The sequence below is a fragment of the Ogataea polymorpha genome, assembly GCF_001664045.1.
Source record: "Ogataea polymorpha strain NCYC 495 leu1.1 chromosome Unknown OGAPOscaffold_5, whole genome shotgun sequence".
Taxonomy (NCBI): domain Eukaryota; kingdom Fungi; phylum Ascomycota; class Pichiomycetes; order Pichiales; family Pichiaceae; genus Ogataea; species Ogataea polymorpha.
Genome location: NW_017264702.1, coordinates 660506 through 687238, shown reverse-complemented (window position 1 = coordinate 687238; position 26733 = coordinate 660506). Strand labels below are relative to the sequence as shown.

Below are 26733 nucleotides of genomic sequence, written 5' to 3'. Positions count from 1 at the left end.
CCGTACACCTCAAGAACCGACAATTTTGGAGCCACTCTGGACAGCATCGCGAGCGCAGAGTCGTCACACGAGCGCACAAAGCCGATATCCAGCGTGGTCAGCAGCGGGAATCGCAGGTGACGGCCGATTTGCTTGAAGAAGTTGCGCGTGAGGTTCTTTATAGAGTTCAGGTTCAACTCCACCAGAGTCTGGCACGAATGCTCTAACAAAGCGTACACGGACTCATCGCCAAGCTCGATGCAACGTGCCAGACTCACCTCCATGAGCCCGCCGTTCATGTCCCAGTCTGTGAACAGCTCCTTGACGCCAACATCGGTGATCTGGTCGAGCAGCACTAGCGACAGCTTGGTGAGCGCAGGACAGAACGGCTTAACTCCCGAGATGAGAAATTGGTCCGTGAGTCCAGTGCATCCATCAAGGACGAGCGACTCGAGCGTCTCGCCGTTCACACCCAACAGGTTGATGAGTAGCTCGTCATCGATCAGCTCTTCCTTGTTTGGGTATGAAATCTCGAGATGTTTGAGTTTTCGGAGGTAGTGAGGCAGTAAGTCGTAGACGTTTTTGGACGTGAGACCGTCCAATCGGCTCAGCGTGAGTTCCTCGAGATTATTGCCGCAATTGTCTAGGAGAGAAATGAGCGAGTCGGGCGAGAACCGGTGCGTGTTCTTGATATGGATGCCTTTGAGGTTTTTACCAACAGGGCTGTCAAAGAAGTCCTGCCACGCCTGATCATTGATTAGGAACGCGCCGTTCAGGTACAGGTACTTCAGATTGGTGAACTTCTCGCCGTAATATTTCAAATTATCCTTGTGCAGCCGTCCGCACATGTTCAGCACCAGTCTCTCGACATTCGGGCAATAGGCCGGTATCTTGTCAAATGCCGAACTGTCGATCTTCGAGCAGTCCCAGAACTCAATCTCGCGCATGCTGCTGTCCAGGAAAAGCGACATGGTGCGGTTATCCAGCGACCTGTTCTTCGACAAGATGCGACTGATTTTTTTCATGTTGACCACTCCGATGTCACCCAAAAGGTCGACTTGGTCGATGTTCTTGGAAATGACATTGATGCAGCAGTCCTGCAGCGACGGGATTCTGTACTCCTGCTTGTCCAGCAGCGCCGCCGCCACCTTCTTGCGTCGTTTCCGCGCCTCGATCTCGTTGCGTTTCGCCATCCGTTGCCGCTTTATCTCGTTGCTCGTGCACTCCGGACACAAATACCCGATGCGACCGTACTTCTCCATGCGCTTCGAATACACAGAGATGACAAACTCGCGGTCGCACTCGATACAGAAGTTCTTTCCTTCGTCCTCCTCGTCGTCCAGCTCGCGGTCCCGGCGCGCACGGCGACGCTTGATCCTTGCGCGCTCCCGCATCAGCTTCACGTCCTCGGGAATATCCTCTCCCTCCAAGATCTCCTCGTCAGACTCCTCTGGTTCGCCATTTTCCACCTCCTCGCCACTGCTCGCTTGCTCCTGCTGGCGGCGCAGTCCTGCCTCGTACCGCTGTCTGATGGCCTCCGCACTGATACCCTGTTCCCGCAGGAAGGACGTCAGCGCGCTGCTAGGACCCTGAACTTGGTACTCTTCCTGGCCGCCATTCTGTCTGGCCCTTCTTCTGGACATTGAAAACGATAAAAGAAATTTAGGCCCTCTGATTTTTTATGGTGCAAGGAGTACATTTATCGTTCTATCTACAGTATACAGGTGGAGCCAGCGAGTTGGACTCCTCAGCGGTGAGCAGAACCAAATCGTGTGTCTGCTGCGGCGGCGTATATGCGGGAGCGGGTGTGTGCTCTATCAGGCTGTAGTCAGGTGCTGGCTTCTCAACAGGGCCCAAGACAATATCGTGGTAGAACTTGAGCTCGTGGATGCGTTTCTTGAGAATGCCGTTGTTGCACAGCGTCAGGGAAAACATTAAGCGTGTGGTGTTCTTGAAACAGCTGCCGATCTGAATGTTGGGCATGAACGGTTCCCGTAGCACGTCCAGCAACGAGACGTCTGGCAGCAGCTTGCTCATGGGCAGCCGGCCAAAAAGCATGCCGTTGTGCTCTTCAAACTCGGCCACGTCGAAACGCGGCTCCGTCTCCGGTTTGTAGCTAACATTAAACAGCTCCACGGGAGTCCCTGCGTTCTCAACAACGGTCTCGCCGATTCTGAGTCGCATTTGCGAAAGAACGGTAGCCTTGACGTTAAGGACGCGGAACTCGCCCACACCCGTAGAGAGACCGTTAATGGTGTAATCGTGGGTCTGTGGCGTGTACACGACTAGCTCCCCAAGACTCTGGATGCTTGCGTCAAAGCCCAGATGTGCCACCGTAGACAGCCGCGCACTAAGTAGCACGTCTGCGGCCAGCTGCGGGTTCCACCTGTGGAGATGCAGTAGTCTGCGCAGCCTCAGCGAGTACCGTGGCATTGTCACAAACGGAGTCTGCACCACGGCGCCGCCGCACTGAACCAATCTGCGGGCGCACTCGGGGAAAATGTGTGAAGTTTCCGAGCAAATTTTGCTCACGTGACCGGACGTGGGATCCGAGTCGGCCTGGAAGCGGATAGGCAAAGAGGCGGTGATGGGGTCTGCGTCGGGACGGACGATGGTGACGTCGATCATGTACTGCGTCGAAATAGAACCCTTGCCCACGCCAGGTTCGCCGTGAGCGGTGCACGACGAGGGGAGTAGCTGCCGTTCGACAGGGAACTGGAACTCTAGTGGCAGCTCCAAAAACGAGTCTTTCTCGAGCGTTGCAGGGTACTCAACGTTTCCGGAGACGGTTTTTGTGTAGCTAAACAGAGGGTGGAACCCTTCTATGGTGTGGGAGTCCGGTTCCTCCCGGATACTGTGTGTTCCGTCCATGTTGATGATGTCTGTGTATGAGTATGTTCTTTCGACTATGCTGGTGATCATGTTGCCCTTGAAAGAGGCCTTGATTGTCTGGATCTGGATCGGCGTGTGGAAGTGGATTTTGAGGATGGCTTTGATGTGCGGTTGCAGTGGTGAGTAGATGGCATGTTCATTAGGAGGGTCTTGCAGCGAGAACGAAAACGTTACCATAATCGAAGAATCGTTCTATATGACAGCAAATGCAGGCCACATGGCTGTATTTATGTGCAACGGTGTGAACCCGAGCGTTGCGTTGGAGCCCTATATTATGCCACGGCCATGCGGGTGGGATGTTTTTTCGAGCCGCGCTTTTTTGTTTTAAAAATTCCGTGCCAGATATATTATTGAGTTATTTGTGGAGTCACTATGAGCAGGGGCCTACGACTAGCGCCCGTCGCTGTTCGCCGGTTAGCGGGATCTGTTCGTTTTTTGGGCGCTCTGCGCAAGCCAGACTTTGATCTGGAGTACTACAACTCGAGAGTCCACTTGTTCCGCGACATTTGCAGTCGAAGAAAAGTGCCGTTCCCCTTGGACGGATACACAGCCCTGTACGGGAAGTATGTGGAAGCGAGGAAAGAGGCAATCGAGCTCAAGCGCGAGGCTAACACGTTGCAGCAGCGAATCAAGGACAGCAAAATGGGAAGGCAGCCCGTGGACGAGCAGGCGGTGCTCGACAGACTGGCTCAGCTCAAGCCTTTACTGAAACGGAGCGCAGAGACCCAGAAAGGTCTTGTTACGCAGATGGAGGAGCTGGTAGATCAACTACCGAACTTGATTGATGACGCCGTCGGCAGCCAGCAGACCCTATTGGAATATATCAACGTCTCGCACGACATCGACGCTGCTGCTGACGAAAAATACGACCACAAGTCGATCCTGGAGAACGCCGGGCTTGTTGAATTTTCGCAGGCCTCCAACGTGTCAGGCCGCGGCTGGTACTACCTAATGGGCGACATGGCGCTTCTGGAGCAGGCACTTGTTCAATACTCACTGAAAATGGCCAGAAAGAACGGGTTTCAAATGGTGCTCCCGCCCTCCATAGTTAAGACAGAGGTCACCAACGCGTGCGGTTTCAGACCCCGGGACACCAACAATGAAAGACAGGTGTACGAGCTCACTCACGACAACCTGTGTCTCACAGGAACGGCCGAGATCGCGCTTGCTGCGCTGAGCATCGACACAGAGTACAAGTTCGGAGACCTTCCCCGTCGCATGGTCGGTCTCTCGCGCAGTTTCCGTGCAGAGGCTGGCGCAGCGGGAAGAGACACGCGCGGCCTGTACCGTGTGCACGAATTCACCAAGGTGGAGCTGTTTTCCTGGACAGCAGGACAGCTTTCAGAGAGCAGCAAGGAATTCGACCGTTTGGTGGCATTCCAGAAAGAATTTATCAAAAGTTTAGAACTCCCGGCGAGAGTGCTACTCATGCCTGCCGACGACCTAGGTGCCCCAGCATTCAAAAAAGTTGATATCGAGGTCTTCATGCCCGGGAGAGGCGCCTGGGGTGAAGTCAGCTCCACTTCCAACTGTCTGGACTACCAGGCGAGAAGGCTCCATGCCCGTTACCGAACAGAGAACAATAAACTTAGATTTGTGCATACACTGAACGGCACTGCGTGTGCGGTTCCGCGTCTACTGGTGGCGATCGTGGAAAATAATTATGACCCAGATTCGCACTCCATCGCAGTCCCAAAGGTGCTTCAGCCGTACCTGGACGATAAAAAATATATAGAGTGCATGCCATGTAAATAGTTTGCATATTTTAATTGTTAAATTTATTAAATTGCCAATAAATTTCATGGGAGCGAACTAAGAAGCCGTTTTTCGTCGCTGTCATTTAAATAAAGCAGAGTCTTGATCACCGGAAGAAGAATCCCCCGCTGCTCCTTATGTTCAAGAAATCCCAAAATCACGTTCTTGACGTATTCCATTTTCTCCTTCGTGTCCGGCTGGCTTTCTGATGTAAGATCGCCATCACTTGTCGATCGGGTCATAACAGGTGACGATTTGTCCGACTCAAAGCTCGCCACAGACTCTCTTCTGTCTCTGGTCGTTCGGTACTGTTGCGACAGCAGCTTGTATTTTTTGTTCAATCGCATCAGTTTCTGCGACGTCTCCTCGTTAGCCTTGCGTAGCTTGCTATTAATCGTCTCAAGGTCCCGGATCTGGGCCTCGCTTTGTTGCAGAGTCTGGCGAAGCGACTCCAACAGCTTGTAATCGCGCTCAGATGTGTTTTCCTCGCGCTGCTTCTCGCTGTTCTCTACGTCACGAAGAGCATTTTCCTGCTCTAAAAGCTTGGCCTCCACTGAGGTCTTGTCGCGACGAAGAGCGTCCAGCTCGTCCCGCATGCTTTCCAAATTGCTCTTGAGATCATCGAGCTCGCGCTGCTTCTTCTTCATAGTCAACGTCGACTCGCGCTCCAACGCCTCTTTTTCTTCGGCAAGCTTTTCCAGTCGGGCATTAAGCTCTTTCAGATTACTATTTTGCGAGTCTTCAGTCTCGATAAGTAGTTTCCGAATAGTTCCAGCTTCACGAGTGCGCTCCTGCAACATAGAGCGAGCCTCTGAAAGCTCTTCCTGCAGCACCTCCATCCGGCTCTCGTATTCTCTATTGCGCATCGAGAGCTCCTCGCATCGCCGTTTGATTGTCTTGACCTCGTCAGAGGAGCTCATTTTCGAATTTTGCAGGTCCTCGTAGCGGTCCTTAATTTCTTCGTAGTTCTTCATCAGCCTGTTGTTCTCCGTGCTCACTTTGTTGAGACGGAGCATAAGTTCGTTGTAATCTTTGCGCAACGTCTCATTCTTCGTTAGTGCGGCGTTCTTCGCTTCTAGGTCAGAATTAATTCTTGTCTTCAGCTCGCTCACTTGCACTTTGAGCTCTATCACGCTGTCATTCAGCTTAGTTTTCTCTTCTTCCAAATACTTCAGACGACTTTCTTTTTCGTCCAAAAGTCGATCCTTGCGTGTGAGCAACGACTGAGCACTCGACAAATCCAGCTTCAGCTGTACTTCCCGCTCTTTCAACCCAGCAAGCTCGCTGATTTGTTTCTCCAAAGCTGCCTTTTCCTTATTCAGACTATTGATCCGTTTCTGTAACTGTCCATTTTCCTCGCCAACATCCTTGAAATTTTTCTCAAAGCCAAGTTTGAGGTCTTCAATCTGCTTCTTAAGGCTCTCAATGACAGCGTCTTTCGAGCTCGTCTCATCACCAACGCCTTTCGTCTGGCTTTCTTCCAAGGAGGCCAGTTTCTTTTCCAGCGACGACTTTGCCCGCTCATAATCCTTTACTGCATCAGAGTTCTGTATGCGCAACACTTCCAAATCAGCCTTCACCCTCTCCAGCTCCTCGGTCTTCTCTCGGTACTGTTCTTGCGATTTTTTGAGCTCGTCCTTGGCCGTCACCAGAGAGTCACCCACATCTCGCAACATATCGCGCTGGTTTTCAATCTCGTCCTTTTGGGACTTGACTTGTTTCGCGAGATCAGCAGCCTCCTTCTCAAAACGCTCGGCCTCGCTGGCTTTTGCCTCCAAAACCTCAACCTGGTGACGAAGCTCAATAAGCTCGGCATCACTGTTCGGGCTCTTAGCCGCCTGCCCCTTCTTCTTCTTTTTACCTTTCTTGGGGCCTTCATTGGGTTTCGAGTTGTCGTTCGAGATGTCGTTCTCCTTTTGGGATTTGAGCTCCTCGTTTAGCGCTGCAACTTTTTCTTTGAACAACTGTGTGAGCCTACTACTCGACTCGAGCGATTTTTGCAGCTCTGTAACCTGCGACTCCAACTTCTCCTTCTCTGATTGGACGCCACTCAGACGCTTATCAAAGTTGGCTTTTTCTTGGTCAAATGTCTCCCTCTGTTGGCTCTCCTTGGCCTGCGCATCGGCTAACTGCTCCCGCAGCTCTTCCACTTGTCTCTTCAATGCTTCCACCTCTCCATTGTCTGGAGTCCTGGACTCGCTGCGCAAACGATCCAGCTCCTCGAGATTTCGCTTCCTTTCCGCTTCTTTGGCCACAGCCTGCCGCAGCTCAGACTCTAAAAAAGCTGTCTTTGACTTCAAGCCTCCAATATACTCGCGCACCGCATCAATCTCGCCAATACTGGAACACGGAGTTAATTCGCGCAACATAGCCTCAAAAGCCTGTATCACCACGGTCTTGCGCTTTTCAGCCTTGTAGGCCTCGAACAGAATGGGATACTTTTCATCGTACTTTATAAATCTGCGCATTCGGCTTCGTATTTCCGGGGGCAGATCCATGAACTTGATATTCGTGCCTGGAACAGTAATGCTAATAGTGTTAGCCTCATTTGTTGGCTCTGGAGTGCTCAATTCCTTGGGCTGTGTCATGCTGTCCGGCTCGGGAGTCTGCGTGGATAAGATCCTGCTTGCCGTCGATGGATCAATTCCCGCATTGGGCGAGGTCGAGCCCTGTTTTCGGTTACTATTCACCTCGTCATTGATCCGCGAAATCTCGTCGGTCAGATTCTTGCCGATCTGCGAGATCTTGGAAAACATGATCGTGTAAAATAAATCCTCCAGGCCTTGTGAAATTATATTACTGTTCGAAGCACACACATCCGTACACCAATATCTACATAAACCTCGCCTCGGGATGAAAGTACACTGGACACGTCCAATACGGGCGGTAGATGTCTGCCCAAACGCTATCCTTTGCATCTGGCCTGGTGGTTTTCGGCACATCAATCTCAGTATACTCCGTCTTGAGTCCATAGTTTTCCAGATCCAGTTCCACAACACGCTTATAGACTTCGTAGCACACCAATCTGTCTGCTCCCAAGCCATTAAAAAACGAAAATGTGCCTTCCGGCTTCAGCAATCCCACAAGAAGGTCGTAAAGTTCCAGCATATCAGAGTACTGCTCGCTGAATGTATCAAAGTAAATCCCATCGAAAAACACTCCCTCGTTCAGGAGTGGTGGCAGAGTGTCCTGCCATTTGCCTTTCAACACCACCACATTATTCTTGTCCATCCAGCCATCTCTTTGCATTTTGTCAAGTACATCAGGATGAGCTTCACAAATGTAGTGCTTAGCTGGTTTTTTCTTTTGGATCATGCTGTCTATTATTCCCATACCAAATCCAATATTTAGCACCACCACGTTGTTTGGGTCCTCAACGCTTTTAAACAAGGACTCGCACCCGGCCCTCATCAGTTTCTCTTCCCATTGCATCATCACTCCGTCTTTTCTATCAGTTAGCAATGCGTCGTCAGTGTACTTTAACTTGGTTTTTAAAAATGTGTCACTGTCTCCAGCAGGATCGTGTTCCTTCTCTTTTTCCTCCGGTTGTTCTTGCCTTGCCGGCTCTTCATCGTAACCGGCCACTTCGTCTTCCTCTATAAACTCAATATTGGATTCCATGTGTCGAAGAAGCACTTCAGCACGAACACCAGCAGAAACTATCTGCTCCCAGTATTTCGATTTATGAAAGCCTCTTCTTTCCAATACACAGCCTGGGGTCTCGTCTTTCGCATTGATTAAACACCATCCAGCCCCATTCAGAAAGAGCTCATCAATCATCGAAACCACAGTTTCCTCCTCTTCGGGCGTAAAATCGTGCGAGACATTTTCACAAATTAGATGTAATGGAGTCGTGGTAGACGGGAGCTCCTCATCGACTCCCCTCTCAAACTGATCCACTTCCTCAAGCGTATACGTAGCTGGAATTCCAGCAGCCAGGTACTCTTTGAGTTTCTCGAGATGGCGTTTTGTTATTGGTCTCCTGAGCCGGCAAAGTTCATGCAGTTCAGACATGCTGAAATTTATTTTTTTTCGTAAAATACTTTCTACTAAAATCATAAGTAATGACCATGGATTGCCTTCCTACTCACCCAAAAGCCCTGCCAGATACCTTAAGGAACTTTCTTTGAGGCCGCGTGCTATTATGGCATCATAATCTATGGGCTGCTCCTTTCCTGCTGCCACACTTCCATCCATCGTAATGTTGCCTGCAAGAAGAGGAGCCAGGTAGGCATAGGACTCATCGTTCAAGATACCCGTGTAAAGAGACGAGTTCGACATATAGCGCTTCTCGTTCCACATATTGACTAGCACTTTGCCCACAGTATTATCCTGCACTTCCTCGAGGGCAGAACATAACGATGTTTTGTCAACCTCGGTTGTGCTCTGCTCAGTAAGACTAGCATTTTGCTCCTCAAAGACGGCTGCTGGGACTTCTCTCGGGGTGAAGAATTTCTCTTCTTCTGTTTCAGACTTGCCGTTATGCGGGGAATCGAATATTTCCATGTCATCCGTCAGATCAGGAAGTGACATGTCAAATGTACTGGATAAATCAATGTCTTGGAATAGATCTGCCTCCTTGGCTATTTCTGGAATCGGAGGCTGATCTTTAAACTTTTCGTGTGCCGCTTGTAGTGGAGTGACGACGCGCACACTAGGTCTCTTGGCTTCTAAATTAGCCGGTGAATTTTTTGATTGCAGGACACTAGGAGGCTCTAGATTGTCTTCCTTCAGTTCGGAAGTCTTTGATACTCTTGGAACCTGTTTCTCCGTCTTTGTATCTCTTAACGCCACCAAAGGATGTTTGTACCGACCTTTGTTGCTCACAGGCCGTTTTACAAAGCTTGCGACTCTGCTGACAATCGAGTCGCTACTTTTATCGCTTTCCCAAGCGGAACTGTCGTCGTTGTTGGCAACTGTCCAATTATCGCCTTTTTCATTGTCGCCAAATTTATTCAGCTTGGCCACAACACTAGGCGAGAACAGGAGGCACCTAGTACCAAGAGGAGCCTCTTGAGCCTCCATCACCAAGCTGACGCCATATTCTTTCAGATTATTCTCGTGTTGCTCTCTTCTTTTCCGGGCTTCGCTAAAGTACCTCTCCAGCTTCTCTTTCAAAGCATCTTGGGATGAGGAGTCTTTAGAATCCTTGTTAGATTGTACCTCCTCCCGACGGAAAGCTGTTTGCGGTTTGTCGTTAGGCACTGTCTCCTTATTACTTTTCCCCTTCAATATCTCGGGCCTCACTTTGTCAATATTTAATCCGAATCCATCAACCAGATTATCAGACTCTGCAACAGAGACTTGACGAATTGTGGATCTATCAGAATTATAGTTGATAGCTGAGATTTGCGAGCTTTGGCGCTGCCCAATTCGAAGTATGCTATCCTGTCTTGTTGGGAAGTGATATTCATTAGCTGCTACCATGCTGGACACGGTTGGAGAAGCCGGCTTTAAATCTTCGTCTTTGTGCACTGCAACTGGTTCGACTTCTGGCGTCTTGCCAGGAGCCCTGATATTGCGAGCCATCGATCCTTTTTTCCCGCCAAACATACGCTTGTAAAATGGCACCGACTTGTCTTTCGGTTTTGTTATCTTAGTCGAGCTCACTCGGTTATTATTCAGCATGTCCAAAGTGTCCGATCTTGGCTTGAGGACTTGGTGTCCTTCCACAAGCTTTCTGTTTTCCATGAACAGCTTGTGGGCCTTCTTTATGTTTGCAAGCTCTTTTCGTTGGCTCTCTTGACTGCTATTCATCACAAGTGCAGCCTTGGAATACATCTCCTTTGATCTATCATAAAGCTTGTGGTTGATCATTGGATTAGCGTACGTCAATTGGAAATCGAGCATGTCAAAGATTTTACCTAACAGCTTAATTGACAGCTCGCCGTATGGAACTTCATAACTCACATAATTTTCACAGCAGCTGGTACCCTCAATGTGTATTTTATTAGACGAGAAGTTAAGCGTGACAAATCCAAATAGGGAGTATTTCTTCAAATAGCTTTCGTCAAATTCCATGTTTAAAAACACAGCAAAAGGCGACTTGGTTTCTTCGGACTTGTATGTTTCTAATTCATGAGCGGTGTAATACAGTGCTCGCGTAGCATCTGTTGTGCGAAACAAATGAAATGGCTGCGATTTGTTGAGTATCTTTGCTTTGTTGAGAACCTCGATGACGTGAGAACCTGCATATTTGCTCACTTCATAAACATCAAAGGCCTTATCATCGAAGAGCTGGATGTACGCTTTTCCGTCGTAATTGTAGAATTGAGCTTCGGTATCATTTATGCCAGACCATCTTTCGACTTTCATTTTTGGCAAGCTAGCAAATGGAACCTCGTTGACCAATGAGTGCATTAATACATCGGCAATAGATGGCTTGTGAATATGGACCTCAGCCTCAAAAAGGTCATAATAGTACAAATCGTCCACAATTTCCAAAATCACAACATGATCACTGAATATAATCATCACAGCATTGTTCTTCAATGAATTTTTTAGCACATTTTTGACATCAAAGATTGCAACCACTCTTCTGGTCAACCAGCCGTACTGAAGTTCGGCTGGCCAGCCACTGGCTAATTCCGTAAGGATTTTACCGGTGGGGGTGAATATTCTGTGATTGTAAGGCTTGAGAGCGTCGCTGCCAAACGCTATGATTGTATTCAAGCATGACTGGTAGTACCCATCAACCTCGGACTGCAAGTCCTGAGGCCACTTCTTAGTTGTCACGAGCCTATCCAAAATTAATTGCAATTTTGGCAGATTTAAAGATGCATGCATGATTGATTGAATAGTCTTTTGGTCAAAGGTAAGCTTGTCGTAACCATTTCTTTTCATATCAATCATGAAGGCATCCAATTGAGTAGCAAATGTTTTTGTGGCGGCCTCATGTCTCATGTGCGCTTTGTAAAAGTAGGGGATTGTAGTACCACTGGCCTTGAGTAACTCAAAACTTCCATAAGGAAGAGCCGTTTTCAAAATGTCCAGATATATACAATTGATTCTGGTCACCTCATCGATGGTTGGTGGAAATATCTGATTAAGTTTTGCAGTCGTGTATCCTGGTATTTTCCCCTCCAACACATCCACCCTTAAGGGAATAAGGAATTTTTGTAAGAATTGCACCAAAGAGACGGTGAAATTAGTTTGCACTTTGATTAGCTCGTTGCAAATACTTTTAACAAGTATATCATCTGAATCATGAAGCTGTGGTGCATCGACAGGAGGTTTATATGCTTTTTCTGTCGGTTCAGGAGAATATTCGGTCAACGGATCGAACAGGTGGTCCAGTTGTTCTCCTAACAAAAACGCGAGCTCGTTGTTTTTGTCAGAGTCTTCCAGATTCCCGGTATTGGCATAGAGGACATCCACAACATAAGACGTTCGTTGCTTGCGTTGTTGTGCAAATCCTAGCTTCAATATCAGTTCGCCCACCTCTTTCGGAGTCTTCTTGTCGATGAGTTTCATTTGAGAAGCGATTTTGCCTGCGTTCGTCTCATCCCAGTCATAATCTGGTTTTATTTGGGCTTTCTTCATCATGAGCGATTTGGTTTTTGGGTCCAGTTTCGCGTACGTTCGCAGTAGAGCCACAGCCAATGCTCTTCTCACGTTGCTTTTGCGACAGTCCTTGCTGAGATTCTCGACTGCGGGATAGTACTTGGAATGTCTGCTCAACGACATGGAATCCACAATGGTCTGTCCATGTACACTGAGAAGCATGCAGCTGAGCTTCTTGGTCGTCTTGTTCTGGTAGACCATCGCTATTATGTGGCCAAAAAGAGAATCATGACCTTCAAAATAAACCGAATCAGCAATTAATGAGCGCCAGTACTGTTCGGTAGCCCGTTCAGGGTGCGACTCTGACCCCAAGTCGTTCATGTACTGACTACTGCTTCTTCTCATCGGGTTCGATGCTGTAAACGATGAGTAGAACGACGACTTCATGTTTGTTTGATCAGACACCGTTTTCGGGCCGACTTGTTCTTCCATCTCGTTTTATACCTGTAATCTGAGACAATTTTCAAACAGGATCGCGAGTTGTTTGTGATTTATTTTTTTGTAAACAAATGTTTCAAAAACAGGTAAATAGAGTTTGAGGCAGTGTAAGAACTAAAATGCACAGCCGTAACCCTCATTTTATCGGGCTCTTGTGTCATGTCTAATCGCAAGGAAATAATCATTTAGGTAATAATTACTAAATATTAATAATTAAAAGGGGTTGCATTTCCAATGCGTAACTAATATAAATATAGCATTCTGGAGCCAAAGTTAGCTGGCGTTTAAATTTCAGACTCAATATGACCAAGAAAGTGGCAGTAAGTATCAAGGGGCGAACCTGAATTGCTGACTCAAGATCATCATTTACTCATTATACCATCACGTGTCCACCCTGGCGGAATCGGTCAAAGTGGGACTCGAAGCAGGAGGTGTCGCAGCTAAGATTTTCCAAGTTCCAGAGACACTTCCAGAGAGCGTTTTGGAGAAAATGCATGCTCCTCCAAAGAAGCCTTACGAAGAGGCCACAGTTTCCACCTTGCAGGAATACGACGCATTTATGTTTGGTATTCCAACCAGATACGGTAACTTTCCTGCGCAATTCAAGAGTTTCATTGACCAGACCGGAGGCTTATGGGCTTCTGGTGCGCTTTACCACAAACCATTTGGTGTTTTCATTTCTACAGGCACTGGCGGAGGAAATGAAATGACCGTTGTCAACTCTTTGTCCACATGGGTCCACCACGGTATGATTTATGTGCCATTGGGCTACGCTAAGGTGTTCTCATTGATGACAGACATGAGCCAGGTTCGTGGTGGTTCTGCTTGGGGAGCAGGCACTATTGCTGGTGCCGATGGCTCTAGACAGGTTACACAACTTGAGCTTGAAATTGCCAAGGCACAAGGTACAGAGTTTGCCAAGGTTGCGCTCAAGCTCTAGAGAGGTTTTCGAGATTTTGTTTTTATGGCAATGAAATTCAGGTATGATGTAACTTACAAAAAACTACTGTAGTATTCATAGTCTGCCTCGAGGAAAGCCGATTTCGGCACTTCGGAGTCATAGGTCATATACATGCTGATGATATCATCGACCCATTTGAAATCAAGGCTATCTGAATACGTTGACGAACTTTCAGAATTTTGTTTGGAGGGCACGTTCCGCTCGCTGCTAGGAACAAGGTAAAACTGCTCCGAGATGTCCCCTAGTTCATGCTCCATACTGACGAAACTCATCTCTGCGGACTCAACGTGATGTAAAGTGTTGGAGGATGTTTCCTTTGACGTGTTCACACCGTTGATGAGCATAGAACATGCAGAATACTTATTCGCCGGCTCCATAATCGTTTCGGAGACATTGGTGTTGGGGCTTGACTTCTTCCAGAAATTCCGCTTGTGCTTCGATCCTAACCTCAGTTGGTTCACAAATCTGTTAATAGTTCTTGAATGCTCTAGCATTTACTCTCTGGAAGATAATGAAAATGCTCATAATGTACATGGTCGCCAACAGAACATCCTAACTGGCGCACGAACATTTGCCCATTTTGAGCTCGAACGAAACATCAGAACACCATCTTTCCTCCAAATCTTTCAGCTCGTCACCCCACTTAGTTCTGTCGTAAGGGTTGGTGCTCATTTTCATTATTTTGTCAATATAGTCTGCCCTGAGATCATTTTCGGCAGTATATTCAATAACTTCTTCTAGCATCCAATTTTTAGGAAGAAATAGGGGGTTAACTTTGGATGCTCTGCTCAGCCTCTCGCTGTCAGATATCTGTTCCCGCTCCACTCTGTCTTTAAAAACAACCAGAAAGCTTTTTAGCTCTTTCAGAATATTTTCCTTAGTGTAGTCGTTGACCAGGTCTTCCTGGAAATTTTTAGGTATGAAAAGCTCAGCAGTAGCCTCATAGTCAAGCTTCTTCTCCATTGGCACGTGCTGCAGGACTTTAAAGAAGTCGTTGTAGTCAATCTTGGTGGCTCTCAGCATCTCAAACATAGGACCCAGAATCTCTGTATGATCGGTCTCTCTAGGACTGATACCGACTCTTTGGCAAACCAGCTTTAAATAGTCATCCATGAACAACTTCTCATACACCGTGCCTGCTATCTCAATAATCTTTCCTGCTCTCTGAATCATTCTTTCTGTCCATTCTTGCTTGATACCAGCCTCAAAATCTGGAGCATCTAAAAGCTCCTGGTCAGCTCCGATTAGCTCAGCAACATCCTCGCCAAGTTTAACCAAATTGAACCAAATTGCACTCGGGGTGTTGGCAAAACTGTACATTCTTGTGTGGTCGTCATGATTTGACGTGTAGTTTGGGTCAAAGTACTCCATAAATGCGAAAGGCCCAAAATCCATTGACAGGCCAGTGATGGAAGTGTTGTCAGTGTTTAAAACACCATTCAAAAAGCCATAAACGTGCCACAAGGCAACAGTCTTTGCATTACGAGCAACAATCTCAAAGTACATCTTGTCATAGCGCGTGAGAATGATGTTGTGTTTCGAGATCTCTCGTTCAACTTCTCTTTTTATCTGCTCGTCCTCGACCATTTTGTTGTGGAAAACCTCATCAATCACATAATTACTAAGCTCGATCAGCCCCTTGCGGTCTTCTCTCCATTTGTACAGATCGAAAGTTCCGATTCTGATCCATGTAGGTGCCATTCGACAGACTACGGCACATTTTTCATGGCGAGCGCGCATGGCATACGTTTTGGGAAGCGCAGTGATAGCCAACGCCCGCGTGGACGGAATTCCAATTGCAGATAAGGCCTCACTTATGACAAATTCACGGATGCTCGAGCTCAAGAGCGCCTTGCCATCTGCAAACCGAGAGAAAGGGGTTAGCCCAGCTCCTTTGAGCTGCAGTTCGTATCTTTGTCCATCTCTAGCACTTTCCACTTCAAAAAGGTTCACGACTCTTCCGTCACCTAACTGTCCTGCAAACTGACCAAATTGATACCCGGCGTAAGCCTGAGAGTAAGGAAAGGGGTCGGTGAGGTACTTTTCCCCCGACACCAGCTCCTGGAAGCTTTTATCTTTAGCCTCTGACGGATCCAGCCCTAAAGTCTCCATTGCATATGGTGATGCTGTTAAAAACCGATATTCTTTACGGGGAGTAGGTTTGCAATAGGTGTAGGCGCCGCCAATAAGACGCCTCGCGACATGGAAGAGTTCCTGTGGGGTTGAAGGATCCAGAGCCACCTTGGGGCTGGGAATCCGCGGATCGGGCGTGAGTTTTTTGGTGAAAGAAGATGTTTTTGGCAGTGACTGAAGGGTCATTCGTTTGGACATTGATAAAAAACGGTTTTTGCAATTAGTCTTTCTGTTGAGTCATTTGCTCTTTTTTTCACTTAGTTCCTGCTTTTATACTTAAGAGGTGTTTTTTGGATTGGATAATAATTTTTTTTCATAATGGAAGTGTTTGTTAACGAAAAGATAGGAGCCGACGACGCTGGCGCGATCGGCACCAAGGAGAAGCCATTTAAAACCCCAGCCTATGCCCTCTTCAAGGTTCCTGAAGCCAAATTGATCGTCGCCAAAGAGACTGAACAAGGTGAGGAATACGTTGACATCTCTCCTTCTGCTTTGAAGAAGGCTAAAAAAGGAGCCGAGTCTCTGAAGAAAAAAGAGGAGAAGGCTCGCAAGCAGGCTGAAGAGGCTGCTGCTAAGGATGCAGAGGAAAATGCCAAAATGTTGGAGGCTATGAAGATTACTATCGTTGAAGATAAATCTCTTCCGCCAGCCAAGAAAATCAAAATCATGTCCATTGGAAAACACATAGAGGAGAGAGTTAAGGTCCAAGGATGGATCCATCGTTTACGTCTGCAGAAGGGACTTGCCTTCATTGTCTTGAGAGACGGTACCGGCTATGTTCAGTGTGTTTTGAGCGGAGACCTGGCAAACGCATACCAGACTCTGTCTCTCACCATAGAGTCCACTTTATCCATTTACGGTACGATCAGAGAGCTTCCTAAGGGTAAGTCTGCTCCTGGTGGAGTGGAGTTAGCCGTTGATTACTACGAGGTGGTTGGATTGGCTCCATCTGGCAAAGAATCGTTCACCAACAAGATCCAAGAAGGAACTGATCCTTCGATCTTGCTGGACCAGAGACATCTGACGCTCAGAGGAGAAACCTTGTCTGCTGTGATGAAGGTCCGTGCTGCTCTTCTTGCCGCTATTAGAAGAGTTTACATTGAAGAATCTGTCACTGAGGTGACTCCGCCATGTATGGTGCAAACCCAGGTTGAAGGTGGATCAACCTTATTCAAAATGGACTACTATGGCGAGGAGGCGTTCCTGACGCAATCCTCTCAGCTGTATTTGGAGACCTGTCTTCCTGCTCTGGGAGACGTCTATTGTATCCAGGAGTCTTTCCGGGCGGAAAAGTCGCACACTAGAAGACACTTGAGTGAGTATACACATATTGAAGCCGAGCTGGCTTTTGTGACATTTGATGACTTGTTGAGTCACATCGAAAGAGTTATCACCAAGACCATTCAATACGTGCTGGAAGACCCTACTGCTGGTCCCCTGGTGAAGCAGCTGAACCCTGGATTTGTGGCTCCGCAATTGCCTTTCAAGCGTATGCAGTACATTGAGGCCCTGGACTGGTTGAACGAGAACGGCATTCCAAACGAGGACGGTGAGAAATTCAAGTTTGGAGACGATATCGCTGAAGCTGCAGAGCGTAAAATGACCGACACCATTGGTGTCCCTATTTTGCTTACCAGATTCCCTGTTGAGATCAAGTCTTTCTACATGAAGAAATGTGTCGACGATCCAAGAGTCACCGAGTCTGTTGATGTGCTGATGCCTACTGTTGGTGAGATCACAGGTGGGTCAATGAGAATCGAGGACACTCAAGAACTGCTTGAGGGCTTCAAAAGGGAGGGTATCGATGCCAAGAGCTACTACTGGTTTGTGGACCAAAGAATCTACGGCACTTGTCCTCATGGAGGTTACGGTCTGGGTACCGAGAGAATTCTTGCTTGGTTATGCAACCGTTTCACCGTGAGAGACTGCTCGTTGTACCCACGGTTCACCGGAAGATGTAAACCTTGAATAGATTTTAAATTTTCAGGTGCTATAAAGTTCCGTTTTTGTATTTCTTCAAACTGGGCGATTTTTTTTTTTTATCTTGGACTTCAACAAAAATTTTGTCATTATGATATCTTCCATGCTTTCCCTGCTCTCGCTGAGCGAGCCAACTCCCGAAGATGCTATTACTGTCAAAACGCTTGTGTTCAAGCCAAAGACACCAAAGTCGCAGGCTCCAGTTCCCGTCATCGTTGTGGCCCCTGCCTCTGTCCAGACTCCTGGTGGAGGAGTTGCCAAAGCTGCAGGAGTGAAGGAGCCAAGACTGGCCAACGACGAACTGACGCAGGAGTTTTTCGGCATTCAAGCTAGAGAGTTCACCATCGCTTCCTTGGGTAACGACCACGTCGGTAAAGTCAAGGTCCTTGTTGAACAAAGCATCCAAGCTGATGAAAAAAATTACGTTATCTCTAATTCTACCGGAAAGCTAATTCTCACCGGAAAACAACTCTTGGGCTTCCTGGAGTCCTTTGAGCCTGTGATTGTCGATTTTTCAGCCAAGGAGGCACCAAAACCTGAGACCAAGACCGAAGCCAAGATCTACGATGCCAAGCTGATCGGCGTGACCGTTGATAAGGAACGTGATTTCTCTGGCTGGTATCAGCAAATCCTGACCAAGGGAGAAATGCTCGATTATTACGATGTGTCTGGATGTTACATCCTGCGTCCTGCGTCCTACGCTATTTGGGAGAAGATCCAGAGATGGTTTGACGACAAAATCAAGGCTGACGGCGTCTCCAACGCGTACTTCCCTATGTTTGTGTCTTCTAGAGTTCTTGAGAAGGAGAAGGACCACGTCGAAGGATTTGCTCCTGAGGTCGCTTGGGTGACAAGAGCCGGTTCGTCTGACCTGGAGGAGCCAATTGCTATCAGACCAACAAGTGAAACCGTCATGTACCCGTACTATGCCAAATGGATCCGTTCTCACAGAGATTTGCCATTGAAGCTCAACCAATGGAACTCTGTGGTTAGATGGGAATTCAAGCACCCGCAGCCATTCCTCAGAACCAGAGAGTTCTTGTGGCAAGAGGGCCATACAGCACACCTCACCAAGGAGGAAGCTAGCGAGCAGGTCAGCAAGATCCTGGATCTTTATGCGAGCGTTTACGAGGAACTGCTTGCTGTTCCTGTCATAAAGGGTGTTAAGACTGAGAACGAGAAGTTTGCCGGAGGTTTGTACACCACCACTTGCGAAGGATACATCCCAACCACCGGCAGGGGTATTCAAGGTGCCACCTCTCACCACCTCGGCCAAAACTTCTCCAAGATGTTCAACATCTCTGTTGAGAACCCTCTTGGTCCAGAGCATCCTAAAATATATGCACATCAAACGTCTTGGGGTCTTTCTACCAGAGTTATTGGTGTCATGGTGATGATCCATTCCGACAACAAGGGTTTGGTCATTCCGCCACGGGTGGCTCAGAACCAGGTGGTGATCATTCCTGTTGGTATCACTAACAAGACCACGAAGGAGATTGAGAACAAGCTCTACGAAACTTGCTCCGAGCTGAACTCTAGACTCAAAAAGGCCGATGTCCGTTCTATCACCGACTTCAGAGACAACTACTCTCCAGGATGGAAATTCTCCGACTGGGAGCTAAAGGGTGTTCCTGTTAGATTGGAGGTTGGTCCTAAGGATATTGCCAACAACTCTGTCATGGCAGTGAGAAGAGATAATGGAGAAAAGACTGCTCTTTCTCTCGACACTATCGAGACTGAACTGCCAAAGCTTCTGGAAGCCATCCAAAAATCGCTCTTCGATGCCGCCAAAGAGAAATATGACAGCCACAGAAAGATTGTTACCGAGTGGAAGGACTTCGTTCCAGCTCTAAACAAGAAGAACGTTATCCTTGCCCCATGGTGTGGAGTTCCAGAGTGTGAGGACGACATTAAAGACTCTTCTGCAAAGAAGGATGATGGAGAGGACTACGAGACCGATGAGAAGTCTCCCTCTATGGGTGCCAAGTCTTTGTGCATTCCATATGACCAGCCAGAACTCAAAGAAGGCCAGAAGTGTGTCAAATGTGGCAAGCCCGCCGTCAACTTCACTATGTTCGGTAGATCTTACTGATGGTGTAGAGGTGTAGATATCAAAGGAAAAATTCGTGCTAATAAACTCTTCAGGGAAATAATGTATGTCTCTCTCCGGGCTGATCTGCGGCACCAATTTCGGCGCTATTCGAGCGGGTATCGGTGGACACTACCTAAGTGTATCAAGGACATTGCACAAAACCCTCCCCAGATTGGCGACAAAATCAAGCTGAATGGATGGGTGAAGTCTTTGAGAATATCCAAAAATGTTGCATTTGTCGACCTCGTTGACGGTTCCTCGCACGAAGACATCAAGTGTGTTGTTCGCCCACCTTCGCTTCTTCCAAAAGCACTGAATACTGGTGCTGGAGTCCAAATATCAGGTGTCTGGTCAGAAAGTAAGGGGAGACAGAATTTCGAGCTACAGGTGACTGAGCAGTCCGAATCGCAGATCCAGGTATATGGTGGAGTTGAAGAGCTGTATCCATTGCAAAAGAAAACACATTCCAGCCAATTCCTAAGAAGCATCCCTGAATATCGGTGGAGAGTGCCTGAGGCCGTCTCTATTCTTCGGATGAGCTCTAAACTAGAGTCTTCCTTCTCAAAGTTTTTCGAGGAACACTCGTTCTTCAAAACCCATCCACCAATGGTGACAAGTAGTGACTGTGAGGGGGCCGGTGAGCTTTTCCGAATTGAGTCAGAGTCAAAGCTTGGCAGTCCAGAGCAATTCTTTGGTAAGAAAGCATACCTGACAGTTTCGACTCAATTGCATCTTGAAGTTTTATGTGCAGCCTTAGGTCGTGTCTGGACGCTTACTCCATGCTTCCGTGCTGAGGAAAGTGACACAAATCGCCACCTATCTGAATTTTGGATGTTAGAGGCAGAGATAGCTTTCATTGACGACGTGAGCCAACTGACTCGATTTTCAGAAGAGCTGCTGCGCTACGTAGCTCGCACCGTTCAAAATAGTGGGTTTGATGAATTTCCCGAGGAGACTAAACAACGTTGGGACATGTTGGCGAATGGCGTTTACACTCAAATATCTTACTCAGAAGCTATAGATCTCGTGCGCCAAAATCCAACCAATTTCAAGACAGTGCCAACGTGGGGAGACAGCCTGGGCTCTGAGCACGAAAAGTGGCTTGCTGGCGAATATTATAAGGGCCCTGTGTTCGTGACGAATTATCCTGAAGACCAAAAACCTTTTTACATGAAAAAAAACAATGATGGTAAAACCGTCGCTTGTTACGATTTGCTGATTCCACAAATTGGAGAGCTGATTGGCGGATCTTTGAGAGAGCATGATTTGCACAAGTTGGAGCAGGAGATTTCTGACCGGCAAATGGATATCGGCCCACTACAATGGTATCTTAACCTCAGAAAGAACGGAAGCGTGCCACATGGAGGTTTTGGCATGGGCTTTGAAAGATTGCTCCAGTATATGAGTGGAGCTGAGAACATACGCGACACCATTCCATTTCCTAGAACAACAAAGCATTGTGCATGTTAGAGGTATATATATACAATAGCACTGTGTGTTACACACGACAAAATGTGTTATCAGAATTAATTTATTTTTTTATTTTCTATTAATTTATTGGAATTTTTGGGAATTTTTTTCTGATTTAATTAATTTATATTACACGAAAATTTATGAACCTCTGACCACATGCTTTCGGAACCCCCTCGTTCATCTGTGAAACTCCCGGTACTCAGTCTTCCTCCAGATGTGCCGTCCCCGATTTCCTCGCTGTCATTGACTAGCAAACCGCATTACATTCTACCGCCTCCAGTCACCAAAAACACGGGACCGGCATCCTCCAATCTCCTCCCCTACACGCTTTCGAAGAGTCCGGAGAGCAGAGATACATCACCTACTGATAAGCCTGAGTCCGCGATGTCTTCCACGCCTGAACCTAAGGCTGACGAGGAAATTAAACGCGAGAAGCCTGAAACCGGCAGGGAAAAACGCAAGCGAGGACGACCTCGCAAATTTCCACCTCCTCAGCCAGATGTACCTTCGGAAAAACGCAAGCGTGGAAGACCAAGGTTACCGCCGTTGGAAGAGAGGGAGAAGTCGAAGTACATCAAAAAAAAGAAGCCTGACCAAAAGGATGACAAAAACGGGAAAACTGGATCCCAAGGTATGCAGATCCCAGAGTACTCGTTCCAACTGAATGAGACTGCTACTTTTTGAACTTAGAAAATATAGTCTTACCGCTATAATTTTGCGTGTGTTTTCACCAACACGTTGATTAAAACAATTTTTCCGCTCAACATGTCTTCCATCCCTTTTTTCAATACGTCATCCAGCTCCCTGCATTTCTGCACATAATAGCCGGTCCCACCCAACGAGCTGCTGATATTTTCGTACCGAACCCCAAAAGTCAGCGCCGTCGAAGGGAGTGGTTTGTTGGTGTATGGAATATACTCATGTGGGTTTTCAACTCCACTGTATATTCCAGAATTATTGAGCACTATTATCAGACAGGGAAGTCGTTCTCGGACCAGCGTCTCGATCTCCATAGCCGAGAAGCCAAAGGCGGAATCCCCTTGTATGACAATCAACGGTTTATTTCCCTTGGTCAGTTTCGCTGTCACTGCATATGCCAAACCAATGCCCATCGTGCCATTGGTCCCTGCATCCAATCTTTGGCGAGGCTCGCCTAGATACAAACTCTGTCGGGACAGATCCATTGTACGAGCGCCCTCGGCCACGATGTTTGCATCTGCAGGCATGTGTTTTCTAATGGCAGCTAGTGCTTGAGTGTGACTAGGCATAAGATCACCATTTACAATTTCTTCCTGTTGTCGCAATGCTTGCTCTCTTTTCTCAATCAGCTCGACGATTATTTTAGGAAGCGCTGGAAATTGGTGTCCATTCAGTTGGTCGCTGATGGAGCCCATCGTGCTTCCGACGTCTCCCAGGATTCCCAGCTTCAAACTGCTCACGTTTCGCGCAATCTCGCCGGCATCAGTGTCAATTTGAACAATTTTGACATCTTTGTTGAATTTAGGAGGCTCTCCAAAATGGAGAATCCAGTTCAATCTGGCCCCTGCTACTAGCACCACGTCTGCATGCTTCAAAACCAATGACCTTGCAGAAGAAACATTACAATCGGAAGCATCTGGAATTATTCCTTTTCCCATTGGCGTGGGAAGGAATGCGATGTGGTGAGTTCCCACAAACTGTCTGAGTGTCTGTGATGCATTTGCTGCTCCCTTGCCAATTATCAGCAGCGGAAACCTGGCATCTTTCAGGAGTTCGCTGGTCCTTTTTATTCTTGTTAGTTCTGGAGTTATAGGCGAGAGTAATGAAAAATCGAACTTCATTACTCGAATATCTTCGTAGCATTCTTGTTTGATAAGGTCGTCTGGCAAGTCGACATATGTTGTCCCGGGAACATCTGCTATAGAAGTCCAATATGCCCTCTCGAGAAACCGCGGTATTTGGCTGCTTAGAACTGCGCGAAAGCTACTTTTTGCCCATGGCTTCATCAGACTGACCTGGTCCAATTCTTGAAATCCGCCTTTTCCTTGTAGGCATATTTTAGTTGATCCGGCCATGACCATGAGCGGCCATTTGTTGGAGTTGGCATTGTAGACGCCAGCTAGGGCGTTGACAATTCCCGGTCCTCCAACAGTTAGTAAGACCCCCGGCTTGTTGGTCAAATAGCCGTATATTGAAGCTGCTAAAGAGGCTTGCTGTTCGTTCCTAAAGGGAATAAACCGAATGCCTTTCTCAATGCAGGCATCAGCGATCTTCTAATTAGTCGAATTAAATGATGCTACCTTACCTCAACCACTGGAATACCAACAATACCAAAGACATGCTCCACTCCTAATTGCCGTAACGTTTCCGCAATGAGTTCTGCTCCGATCATGCTTAAAAATAAATACCCCAGGTTTTTTTTTGGTAGCCTAATTTATTAACGTATATCAGTCATAATATATAATCCGAGACAGAAGAACTCTGTCGTTAAAGTTGATCCACTGGTTTTTTTCGTGGTAGTCGCGCAATTCTTTATCCAAGTACTCCAACTTTCTTTTGTTGCTCATCAGTGTGACAACGTCAATCAAAGACGAAGCAGACGATGAATGCCCTAGGTTTCCGCGTAGAGCACCCCTCTTGATGCAGCCGATGGGATCTTCCACCCTGTTAAAGTCCAGAGGAGGAATTTTCACAAAGTATCGCGTGTAGAACTCGAGTTCTTGCTCAGGAGTCATGTAACCGTCTTCTGGACCAAAATCTGACTTGAAAGCCGGATCCACAACGGGTTTCGCTGTCTGGCTTCGAACCTTGGATAAACTTATCGGCGTAAGCCGCGAAATGGGAGACTGGTCTCGTTTGCCTCGGACAGAAATTGGAGTAAGTTCGCGGGGAGAAGAGTTCACGTTTTTCATTTGAGTCCTCAAACTCAAAACTTCGTTTCGTGTGGAATCATCATGTACCTCGTGCGCCTCCAATCGTTCGTCATGCTTCACCATTGGAGGATCTGATTCTTCGGTGAAGCTGTCGTCCAAACGCTCACAGTCATCGGAGGAAAACGTGCGTGGTTTTTTCGAGTCGCTCTTCAGGGCACTTAGATCGTCCTCTGAAAAATCGTCCAAATCAATAAGAATCGAGTCCTTTATGGTGTTACTCTTAGACAATGCGCGATCATGTTCCTTGGTCACTTTTTCAGCCTCAGATCTTGGTTCTTCGGGCTCTTCGCTAGCAAGAAGAATAGACTGTCCTATAGTGGACCCCAAAATGCTGGAGCTTCTATTCGCCCGGCTAGAGGAGCTGAACAGCTCTCTCAATTTCACTTCTTCGTCATCAGATGCCTCCAAATCGGAGATGTCATCCAACAACCGCCTTTTTTTACCATTTGGTACCTCTTCTTCCTGCCTCTGGCGGACCAACTTGGAAGCAGATCGAAAACCAGTCTCCACTCCGTCTGGAATGAAGAAGGACTTTATTGAGGGTTGTGCCGCGTCGCGTTGTTCAGCAGACTTCTTGCCCTTTTTGGTCTTCCCTTTGGTGGTGAGCTGTGTTGCAAGACGCAAAAATGCATCACTATCATCTGTTTCCTGTATGATTTCCTCGTTCTCTTTCGGAATGTCGATCAGTTTTTTCTCTGGTCTAGGATTACATCCCTTTGGAACGATACGGTCTGATGGATGGAAGCGAATATTGTTGCCTGCTTGTAAGTGAGTCTGTATCCAGCTGTAATTATCCATGGCTTTGTCAAACTTATCGCGCTCATTATTTGACAGAAGCAGAATGATGCGACCGTCTCGTTTTCTACCGGTTCTTCCCATTCTCTGGATGTTCTTAATCGGCGAAGAAGTCGAGTCATAACACACAATCAAATCAACTTCTCCAATATCCAGTCCCTCCTCACCTATGGAGGTTGCAACCAGCACGTTGAAGACTCCCTTCTTAAACTCTGCAATCAGCTCTTTCTGAACTCTCTGCGTCATTCCGCGGAGCTGTGCGTCCTCAGAGCTTCTAACGCGGTCATTGGGACGGAGTTTCAGCTCAATCTTAGGCTTGGTTTCTTTCTTGGATTCTGCTTGTTTGTTCTTGCCGCGCCCTTTGGGTCCATGCTTCTTGGCAAACGATTCCGAGTCAAATTTCTCTTTCTCCTTAGCTTGTCCAATGAAAATGTGCGGTTTGAATAATTCTCTAGGTCTGCTGGGATTTCGGGCATGGATGAAGCTGTTCGCAGACTCTAGACATTTCACAATATCCAATGCGCTTTCACGGAGCTCTGTAAAAATGATGACTTTGGAATTGAGGTTTTGTGTCTCATCAAAAAAGGATTCGAGCTCGTCAACCATATGCTGCATTTTCGAGTGCGAGAAAACTCCTCTGATGCGCTCGCCCTTTGCTGATTTCGTCTCATCCTCGACAATCATCTTCTCGACCCTATTTTTCAGCTCCTTGATTCTAGCATGGTAGTAGAAACTGGCTGCTATTTTGTTGGTCGACTTCTTGTTGTCGTACTTGGTTGTGAATTCGGTAAATTTGTCGAGGAAATACGAGTAGAACGTCTGTATTCCATAGACATAGAGCCTCCGCAACAGCTGACCCACAGTTCCCAGGAGCTGTAGCTGGAAGTAATACGTCCATTTGATTCCCTCTGCCAGCGTAGGATTTTTGATTACCTTTTGAGATTTCTCCATGGCTTGAAAATGGTTTATTTTCGAGGGATCTGTGATATCGTAAATACCGCTGCCATTGGCTTTCCGAAGCACGGGAAGAATAGCCTCACAGATCAATTCCACAATCAATGCAATGCTGTCAGTGACTTCGCAGTCGATTTTCAGGATGTCACGGTCCTTCATGTATTTAGCGGTGTCAGGACTATCTTCAGTGCGCACCTCAATTCGCGATATCACTAGATTATCCACAATTCCTTGAATTGACTCAACATCAGAACCAGGAGTAGCAGACAAACCCAGAATCCGGACACTTGTGTTGAACTTCCTCATGTATGACACAACCGCCGCATATGCATAGGCACCTTTGGAGCGATGAGCTTCGTCTACCACTAATAGCACAATGTCTTTGGGATTTAGCGTGCCGCTCTTCAAGTCATTTTCGACAACCTGGGGAGTCGTAAAGAAAACGCGTTTTGAGCGCCAGATCTCTGCGCGATTCCGTCGCGTTTTGTCAAGAAGAATAGCCGTCTGATCACTTGGAATGCCCGTGATACCATAACAGGCCTTGATTTGCTGAGCAACCAAAGGCCTAGTCGGAGCCATGAATATCACTTTTGCATCACGTGTCCAGCGAAAAAAATTGAGCATTACCGTGGATGCAACAAATGTCTTCCCCAGACCCGTGGGCAGCACGCAGAGTAAGTTCTGGTACAATGCCTGTTTAACAATTTCGAATTGATAGTCCCTGACCTCGTAATTGGTTGGGTAAACAAAGGTCTCAAGAGCGCTGTAGTTCAATGGATGGTGCGTGGGCCCGAAACGAACGTTTT

The 26733-nt window shown here is 47.3% G+C and overlaps 13 protein-coding genes across 13 annotated transcripts; 6 read left to right on the top strand and 7 right to left on the bottom strand.

The window, feature by feature from the left end:
* Window positions 1-9: 9 nt before the first annotated feature.
* OGAPODRAFT_94852 (uncharacterized protein) lies at window positions 10-1622 on the bottom strand (the record flags this gene model as incomplete). The annotated part of the gene is made up of 2 exons (XM_018357633.1): window positions 10-34; window positions 70-1622. The coding sequence occupies 2 exons, from the start codon at window positions 1620-1622 to the stop codon at window positions 10-12; spliced, it is 1578 nt and encodes a 525-aa protein (XP_018209968.1).
* Window positions 1623-1666: 44 nt separating this feature from the next.
* Window positions 1667-2966, bottom strand: OGAPODRAFT_16876 (uncharacterized protein). Its single transcript, XM_018354724.1, has one exon. It carries the CDS (start codon window positions 2848-2850, stop codon window positions 1687-1689), a length of 1164 nt encoding a protein of 387 aa, XP_018209967.1. The 5' UTR covers window positions 2851-2966; the 3' UTR covers window positions 1667-1686.
* A 242-nt stretch (window positions 2967-3208) lies between these two features.
* Window positions 3209-4654, top strand: OGAPODRAFT_89277 (uncharacterized protein). Its single transcript, XM_018356931.1, has one exon. The coding sequence runs from the start codon at window positions 3244-3246 to the stop codon at window positions 4624-4626; it is 1383 nt and encodes a 460-aa protein (XP_018209966.1). The 5' UTR covers window positions 3209-3243; the 3' UTR covers window positions 4627-4654.
* A 2751-nt stretch (window positions 4655-7405) lies between these two features.
* OGAPODRAFT_94848 (uncharacterized protein) lies at window positions 7406-8640 on the bottom strand (the record flags this gene model as incomplete). Its single annotated transcript, XM_018357631.1, has 1 exon — window positions 7406-8640. One exon carries the CDS (start codon window positions 8638-8640, stop codon window positions 7459-7461), a length of 1182 nt encoding a protein of 393 aa, XP_018209965.1. The 3' UTR covers window positions 7406-7458.
* Window positions 8641-8691: 51 nt separating this feature from the next.
* OGAPODRAFT_94847 (uncharacterized protein) lies at window positions 8692-12576 on the bottom strand (the record flags this gene model as incomplete). Its single annotated transcript, XM_018357630.1, has 1 exon — window positions 8692-12576. One exon carries the CDS (start codon window positions 12574-12576, stop codon window positions 8710-8712), a length of 3867 nt encoding a protein of 1288 aa, XP_018209964.1. The 3' UTR covers window positions 8692-8709.
* A 317-nt stretch (window positions 12577-12893) lies between these two features.
* Window positions 12894-13567, top strand: OGAPODRAFT_101490 (uncharacterized protein; the record flags this gene model as incomplete). The annotated part of the gene is made up of 2 exons (XM_018353048.1): window positions 12894-12947; window positions 12986-13567. Exons 1-2 carry the CDS (start codon window positions 12930-12932, stop codon window positions 13565-13567), a joined length of 600 nt encoding a protein of 199 aa, XP_018209963.1. The 5' UTR covers window positions 12894-12929.
* A 53-nt stretch (window positions 13568-13620) lies between these two features.
* Window positions 13621-15919, bottom strand: OGAPODRAFT_9264 (uncharacterized protein; the record flags this gene model as incomplete). Its single annotated transcript, XM_018357195.1, has 2 exons — window positions 13621-14075; window positions 14146-15919. 2 exons carry the CDS (start codon window positions 15917-15919, stop codon window positions 13621-13623), a joined length of 2229 nt encoding a protein of 742 aa, XP_018209962.1.
* A 120-nt stretch (window positions 15920-16039) lies between these two features.
* On the top strand, window positions 16040-17709 carry OGAPODRAFT_83037 (uncharacterized protein; the record flags this gene model as incomplete). The annotated part of the gene is made up of 1 exon (XM_018356673.1): window positions 16040-17709. The coding sequence occupies one exon, from the start codon at window positions 16040-16042 to the stop codon at window positions 17687-17689; it is 1650 nt and encodes a 549-aa protein (XP_018209961.1). The 3' UTR covers window positions 17690-17709.
* Window positions 17710-17804: 95 nt separating this feature from the next.
* OGAPODRAFT_101483 (uncharacterized protein) lies at window positions 17805-19835 on the top strand (the record flags this gene model as incomplete). Its single annotated transcript, XM_018353046.1, has 1 exon — window positions 17805-19835. One exon carries the CDS (start codon window positions 17805-17807, stop codon window positions 19791-19793), a length of 1989 nt encoding a protein of 662 aa, XP_018209960.1. The 3' UTR covers window positions 19794-19835.
* Window positions 19836-19853: 18 nt separating this feature from the next.
* On the top strand, window positions 19854-21263 carry OGAPODRAFT_9261 (uncharacterized protein; the record flags this gene model as incomplete). Its single annotated transcript, XM_018357192.1, has 1 exon — window positions 19854-21263. The coding sequence occupies one exon, from the start codon at window positions 19854-19856 to the stop codon at window positions 21261-21263; it is 1410 nt and encodes a 469-aa protein (XP_018209959.1).
* A 159-nt stretch (window positions 21264-21422) lies between these two features.
* OGAPODRAFT_9260 (uncharacterized protein) lies at window positions 21423-21950 on the top strand (the record flags this gene model as incomplete). The annotated part of the gene is made up of 1 exon (XM_018357189.1): window positions 21423-21950. One exon carries the CDS (start codon window positions 21423-21425, stop codon window positions 21948-21950), a length of 528 nt encoding a protein of 175 aa, XP_018209958.1.
* Window positions 21442-23641, bottom strand: OGAPODRAFT_83035 (uncharacterized protein). Its single transcript, XM_018356672.1, has 2 exons — window positions 23551-23641; window positions 21442-23515 (listed from the first exon to the last, which is right to left on the bottom strand). The coding sequence occupies exons 1-2, from the start codon at window positions 23635-23637 to the stop codon at window positions 21974-21976; spliced, it is 1629 nt and encodes a 542-aa protein (XP_018209957.1). The 5' UTR covers window positions 23638-23641; the 3' UTR covers window positions 21442-21973.
* A 33-nt stretch (window positions 23642-23674) lies between these two features.
* OGAPODRAFT_16872 (uncharacterized protein) lies at window positions 23675-26305 on the bottom strand. The gene has a single exon (XM_018354723.1). The coding sequence runs from the start codon at window positions 26231-26233 to the stop codon at window positions 23693-23695; it is 2541 nt and encodes an 846-aa protein (XP_018209956.1). The 5' UTR covers window positions 26234-26305; the 3' UTR covers window positions 23675-23692.
* Window positions 26306-26733: the final 428 nt, after the last annotated feature.

What these genes read in the sequence shown, in the direction of transcription:
- OGAPODRAFT_16872 (XM_018354723.1), bottom strand. Translation starts at nt 26,233, where the DNA reads ATGAGGAAGTTCAACACAAGTGTCCGGATTCTGGGTTTGTCTGCTACT.
- OGAPODRAFT_89277 (XM_018356931.1), top strand. Translation starts at nt 3,244, where the DNA reads ATGAGCAGGGGCCTACGACTAGCGCCCGTCGCTGTTCGCCGGTTAGCG.
- OGAPODRAFT_16876 (XM_018354724.1), bottom strand. Translation starts at nt 2,850, where the DNA reads ATGGACGGAACACACAGTATCCGGGAGGAACCGGACTCCCACACCATA.
- OGAPODRAFT_83035 (XM_018356672.1), bottom strand. Translation starts at nt 23,637, where the DNA reads ATGATCGGAGCAGAACTCATTGCGGAAACGTTACGGCAATTAGGAGTG. An exon ending in TTGGTATTCCAGTGGTTGAG is followed by an intron (nt 23,516 to 23,550) that starts GTAAGGTAGCAT and finishes ACTAATTAGAAG; the next exon opens with ATCGCTGATGCCTGCATTGA.